Source organism: Lytechinus variegatus, chromosome 19 (genome assembly GCF_018143015.1).
Source record: "Lytechinus variegatus isolate NC3 chromosome 19, Lvar_3.0, whole genome shotgun sequence".
NCBI classification, from domain to species: domain Eukaryota; kingdom Metazoa; phylum Echinodermata; class Echinoidea; order Temnopleuroida; family Toxopneustidae; genus Lytechinus; species Lytechinus variegatus.
Genome location: NC_054758.1, coordinates 17,971,201 through 17,983,568, shown reverse-complemented (window position 1 = coordinate 17,983,568; position 12,368 = coordinate 17,971,201). Strand labels below are relative to the sequence as shown.

Sequence of the window (12,368 nt, the reverse complement as noted above, 5' to 3'; positions counted from 1 at the left end):
CAACTCACCTGGCGGGATCAATGGATACTAAGGAACTTTGACTTCATCTCCCCTCACATCTATGTCTGTAATAGAGGAGGAGGCAGCAGCATTGTAAGTATGCATATTTTTGTGCTTTATTTGATACTTGTATTACGCAATGCATGCTTTTTCTTTTGGTACCATAGGTTTTCTTAATAAATATCACCCATGAAACTCTACCTGTATCAACTTTATTAACACTTGTCAGTGAAAAATGTGCTTGACTGTGTTGGACAAAGATTTCTTTAGGTATTATATTTTATCAGGGTAAGGCAAATTTTTCAATTAGTTCTGTCCCGCTGCATTTTGTATCAAACTCAGTTGGTGCATCGTAGTTGTTACAGTTTAGTACATGCATTTCAGAAACTGTCTTTGAAATTGTGTTTATTGGCAGCTCAAGCAAAAGTTTCAGTCCAGGCCGTATGATCAACAGCAGTCGGGGTCTGAGGATGAGGAAAATTATGAAGATCTGTACAAACTTCCAAGCATTCCGAACAGCATCGCAGCACCCTCACCATCTGTAAACGTACCTACAGCAGCTTCATCAACAGCCCAACTTCCTGCACAGATGGATTCCTTCCAGACCTTCCCAGTGGTGAATCAGGTGTCCCAACCTTATGGGCAGGCGGAACAGCTTCTCGCTGGCATCTCTGCAGCAGTTTCTGCTGGCCAGAATAACAGCATGGCCAAAGGTTTCGGGAATTTCCTGTCAAGCGCTGTGACATCGTTGCACCCGTCGCTGCTGACATCGTTCTACCAGGAGTCCTGGGCCCTGGTGATGAAGTACCACGTCCAGAGCGAGGAGTTGAAAGAAAAGGAGCGACAGGTGCCAGTCGTTCCTCTTTCAGTCAGGCCCATTGTTAACCACCTTCCACAGATGTCCCACTCCAATGCAGAGCTAACAGTTCAGTCTTCACCAAAGGTATGTGAAGGAACCTGTCACACAAGGCTTTAGCAATTGATTTTAGGACTTGTTTTATGATCCATTGCATTGACTACTGTACAATCAATAGGAAAATCAACTCTACGATCGGTTGTTCAACGTTTGTGTTACTTACCCCATATGTAGGATGGTTGGTAACTTTGGTCTCTCCTTGAATCTTACCTGGCTCGCTTTCACAAAGTGATTTTCCTATTACAAGCTTCTATAATCCTTGCAGCCGATTGGCTAAAATTCAAATGTCTGAAATTTCCTGACAAAATGCAACAAGATAAGTACCCCTGGCTATGTTCCCTAAAGCCTGTTGTCAATAGCAAGGGACTCTCTACAATTATTGCATATAATGGTGTAATTTGATCGAATGGGAACAGAGTTGAAGATAAAATTTTAACTCTTTGTTTTTGATGACATCATTTATCGCCAGTGATACCTGTATCTAAGTTTTTGATTAATAATGTTTGTTTTATTTATTTCTTACTCTCTCTTTAAATGCAATTTCATCACTCGACTCACATATTTATTTTGTAGGCTCAATCGGAAGCGACTCAGCAATCACCAAGGTCAAGACAGCGCTAGCAGCAACCCAAATAATCCAAGTTAAACACTCAAAGGATCTCTAGTAAGATTGCATGTTGAACATGACACCAGGTGGGTGTTTCATAAAGCTGTTCTTGATAAGAACGACTTTAAGAATGACTGGTGATCTTTTCTTGTGGAAGATGGTATATTCATTGATGATGGTTAAGCGCGTAAGAAAGGTTCACCAGTCGTTCTTTAAGTCGCTCTTATTATCAGCTTTATGAACGGCTCCCAGGTCACCATTATTGAAACGAAGATGCTATAGGTTTGAATCAGTGAAGGCTATGGCAAGACAGCATTGCTGTATTTTGTTATCTAGAATGTGAGTATCACATTTATATCTGAAGTATGAAAAGCCAGGAGTGCTATATTTTCCTTTCCAGAAGGTGAATATCACATTGTAAGGAGCGTAGTGGTGCTGAATCTCGCCTTGTAATGAAAAGGTCATGTGTTCGAATCCTACCGCGGCCTAGCGTCCTTTGGCAAGATGCCGTTTGGTAATACCTACTTTGCCACTCTCCACCCAGGTGCTAAATTAGATAGGTACCCGGTAGAATGTGAAAGTCATTGAAGCTTGTCCAGTACTGTGTGCGCCCCAACGGCGACTGACTGGAATACTCCCCAGGGAGTGGAGGATGCACATACTTTGTGTGCGGGGAATGACTGATTGAATCCAATGATGAGGGAAATCTGAAAGCTCTTTGATATTTTTGTTTAATATTTAGAATTCGAGGATCACGGTGATTCTCAAGTATGGATAACCAGCAATGCTATATTTTGTTGTGTAGAATGTGTATATATCAAATTGTATCTGAAACTATGGAAAGCCAGTGATGTATTTGTTTTCTAGAATGTGAATTTTGCAATTTACGTGTATCTGACATACGGAAAGGTAGCAGTGTTCTATTTTGTTATCTAGAAGGTGAATATTACATGTTTTATCTGATGTATGAAAGGCCACAATTGCTATATTTTGTTTTCTAGAACGTGAATATCGCAATGTACCTGAAGTATAAATAGCCAGCGATGTGTTTTGCTTAACTGGAATGAGAATATTACCATGTGCACGTATCTGATTTTTTTTAATTCAGCTATTTACATTTGATATACATTTGATATGTTCAGTATTAGTACTTACTAGTTGGACAGTGAATGCATGTTGATGCCATTCATACAGCAAGGTAGGGCCTTGTTACATAATACTTGTTTCTTTGTTGGATTTGCCTTCCACCAATCGAATGGCTTGATTTCATTCACTCTCAACTTGCCTACATGTATGTTTAAAGGAGAATGAAACCATTGGAACAAGATAGCTTGTGTGAAAACAGAAAAATCAAAGAAACAGATCAACAAAAGTTTGAGAAAAATCGGACAAATAATGAGAAAGTTATGAGCATTTGAATATTGCGATCACTATTGCTATGGAGATAGCAAATTGACAATGCGACAAAGATGTGTGATGTCACTGATGAACAACTCTCCCCATTACTTTAGTATATATTTCACTTGAATTGCCTCTTTTATCACATCTATCCATAGATCATGTGTTCTTTCTACATGAGGGCATGTAATACATATATTTTAAGAATACATAATGGATAAAGAGTTTGTATCATCGTAAGAAAAAGCAAAAAGAGACATTTTGAGGGTATTTTATAGTCCACCGAAGGGAAAGTTGTTCATCAGTGACATCACACATCCTTGTCGCATTGCCAATGGGAGGATCTCCATAGCATTAGTGATTGCAATATTCAAATGCTCATAACTTTCTCATTATTTGTCCGATTTTTCTCAAACTTTCTTTATTCTTATTCTTTGATTTTTCTGTTTCTAGACAAGCCTCTTTGTTCCAAAGGTTTCATTCCCCTTTAACATGTTTTGTGAAATCATACCCAGGGAATGCTTGCCATATATTATGTTAAATCAAGCTCGGTGCTCTTTTATTGAATTTGTGCATGGTTTCAATTAGGCAGTAAAACCACTCATATCAACTCATTGGCCCATATTTTGAAATCAGGGTTAATTCAAACTCTGGTTTAAGTTGTGGTTTAACTATGGATAGCCAATTGTGACATATTTTTTAGTTACTGTCTGGGAAGGATTAAAGAGAAAGTTTTCTTCACCATAAAGAAGTAGAAAAGAGCACATTATTGCAATAAACATACTTGTAAGAAATATACAATGTAAACAAAATTCTGACATTTTCGGCTTCCCTTAATTTTAGCACAGAGTAAGACCGTGACCTAAATCTAACTCGACGTCAAAATGCATGTACAGGCCAATGCTTAGGATTGTGTTCGTTAAACCAAGGTTACTTTGACTAATGTTACTGGTATAGAGATACCAAAATAAGTGGAGAGTTAAAATAACTGCTTTGCAAATTGGTAACATAATTATTGTAGTGTGAACCAACTCTAGACTTAACAATGAATTCAATCAACACTTCTATGGAATGTTGGGGTTCATCTTTCGTCTTCAATATGCTTGACGATGATGTGCTAAATAATTTAATTGAAAGTAATTAATTACATTCTCAATTAATCCCATTCTTCAGAGTTTTCTCGTTTTGCAGCAAAATAATTTTTTTGGGGGGAAGGAATCACTATGGAATCAAATGATTTGTGCTTTGTGTATGAGGTGGCAACTAGTATTCCGCCAAACTGCACTAAGTTTATCCATGGTTACAGGGGAGCAAACTGGCCGACACTCTGGCCCATATTCTGAAGTCAGGGTTAAACTCAGGTTTGAAGTTGTGGTTTAAGTATGGATAGCCAATCGTTACATAAATCACTTGCAATAGAGATATCATATTTCAGCTCATTTTGCTTTCAAATCATTCATAATTGTCTAGGAAGTATAAAAAGATGATTGATGTCTTCACCATCGATGAATCAGGATAGAGCACAGTAAACACATTCAAGATACGTTCAACTTAAATAAAAACTTTGACCATTTTTGGCTCCCTATAATTCTAGCATAGAGTTAGACCATGGTCTAAGTTAAACCTGGCTTCAAAATATGGGCCTACGTGTCCTGATCTCTCATTGACTGTGTGTTATAAATATCTAGTCTTCATATATATAACTCAGTGATACAGATGATAAATTGGCCTTTAATTAAATTTGTATAGTGAAACCAAAATGTTATATACTTATTTTGTAAATTGGGAAATTTAGTATGGTGATGTGAATGTATCTTTGTGCCTGTATGTTATTAAAGTTAAGATATGTGGACTGTAGGAAACTGTAAACAGAAACGTATTGGGGAGTTTGTGAAGTAATTTTTTTTTACTATTGGCTGTTATAAGCTACTGAAATCCTTGCATGTGATTGGCTGAGAGCAGATTAACCATCAGTGAAAACCACCATCAAAAAAAGACACTTTGTGAAATGCCTTCTAGAATATTTTGCAAATAATCTGAGCATAAAAGTAATGTGTTTCTTTATCATGAGTGTATGGAATGTAAAATATCGATTCAGTTTATTTACTTTTTGGGAACGGTGAAACAAAATTTCACTCTTATTGAGTTATTCCCTACAATTTTATCTTGATGCTTTCTCACTGACTCTACATCTTGGCGCATATTTTTGTAATGTGATAATACTTTACACTGTACATTTCCTTTCTGTATGTTAAATGTTCAATCATATTAATGTATGCTACTTAATAGTTTTGTTAAGCGCTTAGAAACACCTTTATAAATATAATGTATTATTATTATTATATTCTTTTTTTGATGAGAGCGTTGCTTAAAGCCAATCAACAAACAAAAAACAGCTGTCTACTCCTGTGACAATTGCTCCGGTCGTAATATCTTAGAGGACATAGCCATAGGATTAGAGTTAGGATTGTAATAGAGTTTTGGTTCAGAATAAATGTAAAGATAAGGATTATTAAAAGTAAAATGTTTTAGATTTGGAGGTTAGGTCTTATGTTTCGCTTGAGTTAACATGCAGACTTTCGATCGGAACAATTGCGATGGAAATTGCTTTCTCATTCTCTTTCCTATGCCTATATACAAACGTTGCTTCATGAGTTTTAAATAAATTGCAATTTTAAATCAATTCTACACAAAAGCTCAATATTTGGCTTTCTCGTGGAGTGTACACACAGCCCACATATTCACTTTTGTGTTTGTATTTTGTTAAGTGTAAAGTTTGCCAATGAATTTCATTGTCATCATGGGTGACCATTTGGTGTAAATAAATGCTTTCATATATTTTGTAAAAAAAAATATATTGTGTGTGCCTTGAGTTTCATTTAAATTTTACAAACAAAAGTTTACCTGTAGTTTCGATCGAGCTCCATGGTTTTTGTGGATTTTTTTTTACAAAGAGGGGCAGTGTATTAGTATCTTGCAAATCAAGTGTATAAATGCATGTCTTAGGATTAAACACATACCGGTATTTGCAATTGATCATAAGATACACTTAATTTTGTCGCAAGAAAATGTTACGCTTGATCAATCAAACATACATCTTGCAGTTCATTGCAAAACAAATGCAATTTGAATATTGCTTCAGGTCTTCACGCAAAATTTGCAATTGATCACCAGGTACAAATAGATTTTATTGCCTCATAAGATATCAAAGAGTCGTTGTATGCACTTTTGGCATATTATGATATGATCGAAGTTGCCAACTTTACTCCGTCGCTATTCAGTCACAACAAGAGTGAGGTTTCTATATGTATGAAGCCATTTTTCGCTGAATGAAATGATTGAGAAGCAGAAATTATCACAAAATGTTGAGGGGGAGGGAAATATATATTTTTCATGAAAGTGTCGGGCAGCAATATGTGTATATGATTAAACATTACCACATGATGCACTTCAGAGAGGTTTACATATGTACACTTTGTAAACATTTCTTGGTGCATGAGTATGCGGTCACTATCCAATGTTTTATATATATATATATATATATATATATATGCATACATCCTATGTAAAGGCGAAGTCTATAAATGGGTTTATTCCGTCATAATACACATATAGACGTAAAGACGAAGGCAGAGGGTGTTTAGTCTGCTGGGCAAACCCTTCACTCGAAATAAGGGTCTGAATGTGCAGCCTACTCATGCCTTGTGTACTGAAGGCTCTCTCGCTGTATGTGCTAGTCTTTGCGTGGAGGCACACTTGTTGATCAATGTTCCAATGAGGGTCTGTGCCTGCAGACTAGAGGGTGTTAAGGTGCATTATGAACATTGAAAGAAGACACAAAAATTTGCCTTAAACACGATATAGAGAAATAATTTATATGTAAACCCTTTTGAAGATGGAAATGATGGTCATAGTGTCATGTAACAAAGGATTTTCGTTGAACTTGCTTCCGAGCAAATTTCAGTGCATTCTTCTTGTCCTTTGTTTTGTCTTCATAATCTCCCACAGCTATAAATTTCATGAGAGATTCACTCCGTTGCTGGGATATTTAACTTAATGTAAAACTTTATGCATCGAGAGAAAAATGAAGATGGCTTCTTCTCACTGTATCAACAACACTTGTTTTGAGCTTCATTTTGACAAAAAAAATTTAAAAGTAGAACATAATTCTGAGAACATTACACATTTACAACAGTTTCTCTCAAGCTCATCACTCTAAAATTCCACGCTATGGCCCGAATGGGCCTAAGTTCGGTTCAGTCACGCAGAATTAGTCACATGTTCCAGATGTAGAGACATGGATGCGTAGGAACAAAGAGTTAATGGTGCCTTCTCGTCAACCTCCACAGAGAGAAGCGGACGAAGGGCGCCCCCAAGTTTCAACCAGAACTCTCGGGTGTCTCCTAGGAGGTCACAACAGAAGAGGTATTTCGGGAAGGTGGAGGATGATGCACACGGCTTCTTTGAGGATGATGATGATGAGGAAGATGAGGAGGAGGAGGAAGAGCAAGACCCTCGCGATGTACCCATAGCCGTCCCGCCCCCTCGGAGAGTTCGTAGCAACCCCGTCGAGCCCAATCCGGATCCCCCGGAGGACAGCTACGACGAGACGGGCAAGAAGAAGCGTCGGCGGAACATCGTCGCCTTCCTCTTCACTCCAGAGCAGGAGAAAGAACTTGCCGAATGGTACAGAGACAATCCGCGATTTTACGACAAGCGGTGCAGAGAGTTCCGGCGCACCAACCTCAAGCGACGGATTATAGAGGACAAGGCCAAAGAGTACGTTGATGAAGAAGGAAACGTTTGCTCACGTAAGTTCTCTACTTTCATCCATCAATCTATTGATTGGGAATCAAGTCGTTCTTGTATGTATTGATTATAATAATTAGATATTATGTTAGTTGATGGATTAATTTATCCGGGCCTTGTCAATGTAATGGTTCTTGTATTTATTGATTATATACATGTAATAATTAGATATTATTTTAGTTGATGGGTTAGTTCCACATATATCTGGGCCTTTTGCAAAAAGCTGTTTATAAGTTCCGCATGATTTTTTTGGAAGACCGGTGACCCTTTCTTCTGCTAAATTATGTATCTCTATGTAGGGGCCTAAGCACCAAAGAAGATTTCATTTCAATTTTAGTTTTAGAGATTTATGAAACACAGCATATGGATAGTGGAATTGTTAGTGAGAATAATTGTTTCTATTAGTAGTATCCCTTTCATTGATTATGTGACATTCACAAAATTTATTTCATTAAGTTATTAATATTTATCCAGAGTTCATCATGATAGGTTTGACAATTTTGATTTATGTGACATTGAAAATAGTGTAGGACCTCCTGATAAGCATGTTCCTACTTGCAATGCAATTTTTAGTAAAACTATGTGGATCAGTTCATTATGTGCTGGGGTGTTTCATAAAGCAGTTCGTAAGTTACAAGCGACTTTTCAAACAACTAGCAACTAGGCATCTTGACTTGTGGTAAATTATGCTAGATTTTAATTCCTGTTGGATTTAGTTCCTAAGAAAAGGTCACCGATAGTTCGTAAAGTCGCTTGTAACTTACGAACAGCTGTATGGTGAACCCACTTGGTGGGTGTTTCATAAAGCTGTTCGTAAGTTAAGAGCGACTTTAAGAATGACTGGTGATCTTTCCTTATGGCGAATGGTATATTCATTTATAGCGATGGTTGTGCGCGTAAGAAAAGGTCACTGATCGTTCGTAAAGTCGCTGGTAACTGATGAACAGCTTTATGAAACACCAGGTTCACCTACAATCTGACTTGCTCACTCTCAATCTTTCTTTCAGTGGCCCAACTTATGACTTGGATGACGAACATGCGTACGTATTATGGGAGGCTGGACAACATCGCCCGGAGTAAGTACCTCCCAGAGGGCGCCTTTCTCCCACCTGACCACAGGTTGACCGACAGGGAGCAATGGATCAAAGAATCTTTTAGGTTCCTGTCGGACCACATTGTCAGGATCAGGAGTCGAAAAGGTGTTACGGTGAGTTGTATTCATTTGCATGATCTCTTAATAGGTAATCATTGAATAGGAAATGAACCATAGGAAATGCACCCTAGGAAATGTAACATTGGAAATGTACCACAGAAAAAGTACCACAGGAAATGTACCATAGGAAATGTACCAAAGGAAATGGACCATAGGAAATGTACACACAGGAGATGAACCACAGGAAATGTACCACAGGAAGTATACCATAAGAAATGTAACATTGGAAATGTACCACAGGAAATGTACCATAAGAAATGTAACATTGGAAATGCACCACATGAAATGTACTGTAGGAAATGTACACACAGGAAATGTACCATATGAAATGTACTGTAGGGAATGTACCACGGGAAATGTACCACAAGAAATGTACCATAGGAATTGTACCACAGGATATTTAACATAGGAAATGTAAACACAGAGTTTTGTAAACAAACCTAGTTACACATTTTATTCAAAGTAATAAGCTATTTTTCACCGTTTGGATGGTTGGATCATGAAGTCATGTTCTATATTTGTCAAGAAAAGAAAATTGTTTGCTTCATTCGATAGTCATTGATAAAGTTGTAAGTTTCAAACATTTTTATGAAACCTCCCTCCCCCAATATTTCAAAACAATATTAAGGCATTTTCTGTACTATTGTGTCCCCTTCAGCTTGTATCAGTAACTAGAATTGCAATGTTATTGTGTTTGCAGTTAGGTATATACAACAAGAGGAAAAGAAAGGGAGAACGGTTGGACACCCAAGCTGGTAGCCACACTGGTAGCCACACTGGTAGTCACACTGATAGCCTCACTGAAAGCCTTACGGACAGCATCGTGACCGATCCAATCGAAGAGCCTATGCAGGTCGTCAAGATTGAAGCACTTGTTGACACTGCTCCAGGTACTAGTGGCACCAGCACATGTGGAGCCACTCGGCAGGGATGGAGTGACGGGAAGGAGGTGGCTGGTTCCATGGTAGAGGTGTCTTCGATCCAAACAGGTATTCCCTCAATGAACACTGGATTCCCAACGGTCCAGGTGGGAGTTCCATCGATGCAGACGGGAGTCCCCACATTGCAGACAGGAGTCGCTGCATTGCAGACGGGAGATCCCTCGATCCAGACAGGAGTCCCTGCGTTGCAGATGGGAGTCCCCGCGTTGCAGACGGGAGATCCCTCGATCCAGAAGGGAGTGCCCGCATTGCAGACGGGAGATCCATCCCTGCAGACAGGAGTTCCCTCGATGCAGACTAGAGCACCCCCGATGCAGACAGCACCGGTCGAGAAGATGGATGTTAGCACCATAGAAAGGGTTAGTGTATAAATGTTCCTATCAACAGAATGTAAATGACTGATGGGGTGGTGCAAAAAACATTGCAATCGATCACAAATCAATTTTAATGATAATTATACTTGCTTATTACTTTGTCAGAAGTCTCTAAGCGCTCTAAGGTATATGCAGCATAATTACCCTGGCTTTAGCAGTGCAGCTGTTACGCGCACTGCGCTTAAGGAATAAATTCCTGCCAGGTACCCATTTACCTCACCTGGGTTGAGTGCAGCACATTGTGGATCAATTTCTTGCTGAATGAAATTACGCCATGGCTGGGATTCGAACCCACGACCCTCTGTTTCAGAGTCTGGAGACTAATCCACTGGGACTCAATGCTCCACAACGCTTTTAGGGCCCAGGGCCCGTATTCCATAAACAAGATAAGCTTTTTGCTTAAGTCTTAGCAATTTGTCTTAGCATTTTGCTTGTCTAAGAAATCTTCCCTAACGATATTCTATAAACTTTAAGACAATTGTCTCAAGTCAGGCGATATGGCTAAGCCAAAGTCTCAAATTCTATGACCTTCAGTGACCTTCTTAATAATAAATTGCTGCAGAGGTGACTGCAACAAACTTGCAAAAATGTCACAGAAGTTGTTTTTTCTTAAAAATTTGGATTTTATTGGAACTAATTACAACTATTGTAGTAAGAGAAGAGCATTCATCACCCATATATGGTAAGAATTTTTAATTCAAATTATCTATATTTTTGTTAATTACCAAAACATTTCAATCCCAAACCGAGTGACTTGCACAGTTTTTTGTGTATCAGTCCCATTTATTACTTTTCATGTATTGTTTGTCAAAATATAAATTGAAATATTCCTCTCGACATCTCTACTCTAACTTCAGTTTAAGTAGACCTAGGCCCCCTAAGGGAAAACCTTTTGAGACTAGTCTTTGGTCTAACATTAGGCCTAGATCTAGCCTAGGCCCAAAATCTATAATATTCGTCTGTTTGGAGGAGAATTGAACATTGTTTTGATTTTTTTTTTATTTTCATGAGACATGAACTGAAGGCTGCAAAATGTAACTTTGTTAGACTCTAGTGCCATAGACATAGTGGAGCAACCGACACTGAAGCTAGGCTACATAAAGTACATAAAAACCTATAGGCCTACTAGGCCTATCAGTATTGGTCTAGGCCTAGAACATTCAGGACTTAGCCTGGTTTAGCCTTACTTAGGACAGGGATAGATTTACATGCAGGACTAGAATAGATCTGACTAGGTAAAGTACTTAGAACAAAAGGCAAAAGCTTCATTTCAGTCTCCGATTTTTTTTTTTGCTAAACTAACGTTACGACTACGTCTACGAATACGACACTCGACAGTCTAATTGTAACATTACTTTGGCCTAGACCTTAATCTCACCAATGTGATGACAGTATATGTCAGAAACTTTTAAATAACTCCCAGAAACGATGGTTATTCATGTCTACAGTGCTAGAGTACCCATCGCTATGCATTGCTTGCCAAAACTTAGATCTAGTCCTGACCTAGGCCTATATCTATAGGCCTATGTACATCTAAGTTAGATCTACTTCTGTTTTTGGTCCATCTGTTTGTTTGGAGGAGTTTCTATTTTATACATTTTGGGGAGTTTGTTTAGATCTAAGGTTTCTAGAAAACAGGCCTAAAATAAAACCTAGACCAACAGCTCAGTCTAGACTGGGGCCTAGATTTATATAAATTTACTAGATCTAGGTGGCCTAGCCTAGTATAGCTATGCTTTCTTCTATTCATTCTAGATTCTATTTCTAGCCTAACCGGTAGCCCTAACGCTAGGACTGGCTGATCTAGTCAGACTAGTCTACTGTTTGATCTAGAATCTCTAACGTAGGCCTAGATCTAGACTAAATGACTAAGACTAAAACTTACACCCTATCTAGATCTAGAAGTACAACTAACTATATCAATCTAGGTGTAGGCCTACATAGTATTAGGTCGAGATTTAGAGTGGAGACTTGTAGACTCTTTCAAAATATAGATTCTAGTTCTAAAAAAATAGTAAATGTAGGCTAGTTCATCTAACATTAGGCCTGAAAAGGGAAGTGAGCTAGGGATCTAGCATTGGATTATTTCTAGGACTAAAGGATCTTGATT

General features: G+C 38.3%; 1 protein-coding gene across 4 annotated transcripts in view; it reads left to right on the top strand.

Annotated features, from left to right (window-relative positions):
- LOC121406366 (zinc finger protein 7-like) overlaps positions 1 to 12,368 on the top strand; it is a 41,494-nt gene that overhangs the window by 13,986 nt on the left and 15,140 nt on the right. The window contains exons 5-7 of one of the 4 annotated variants that reach the window (XM_041597406.1): positions 7,271 to 7,732; positions 8,738 to 8,937; positions 9,644 to 10,243. The exons of the other annotated variants lie outside the window; for them this stretch is intronic. Coding sequence (XP_041453340.1) covers positions 7,271 to 7,732; positions 8,738 to 8,937; positions 9,644 to 10,243 — 1,262 coding nt within the window. The remainder of the gene's footprint in view (positions 1 to 7,270; positions 7,733 to 8,737; positions 8,938 to 9,643; positions 10,244 to 12,368) is intronic. 4 annotated transcript variants of the gene reach the window in all.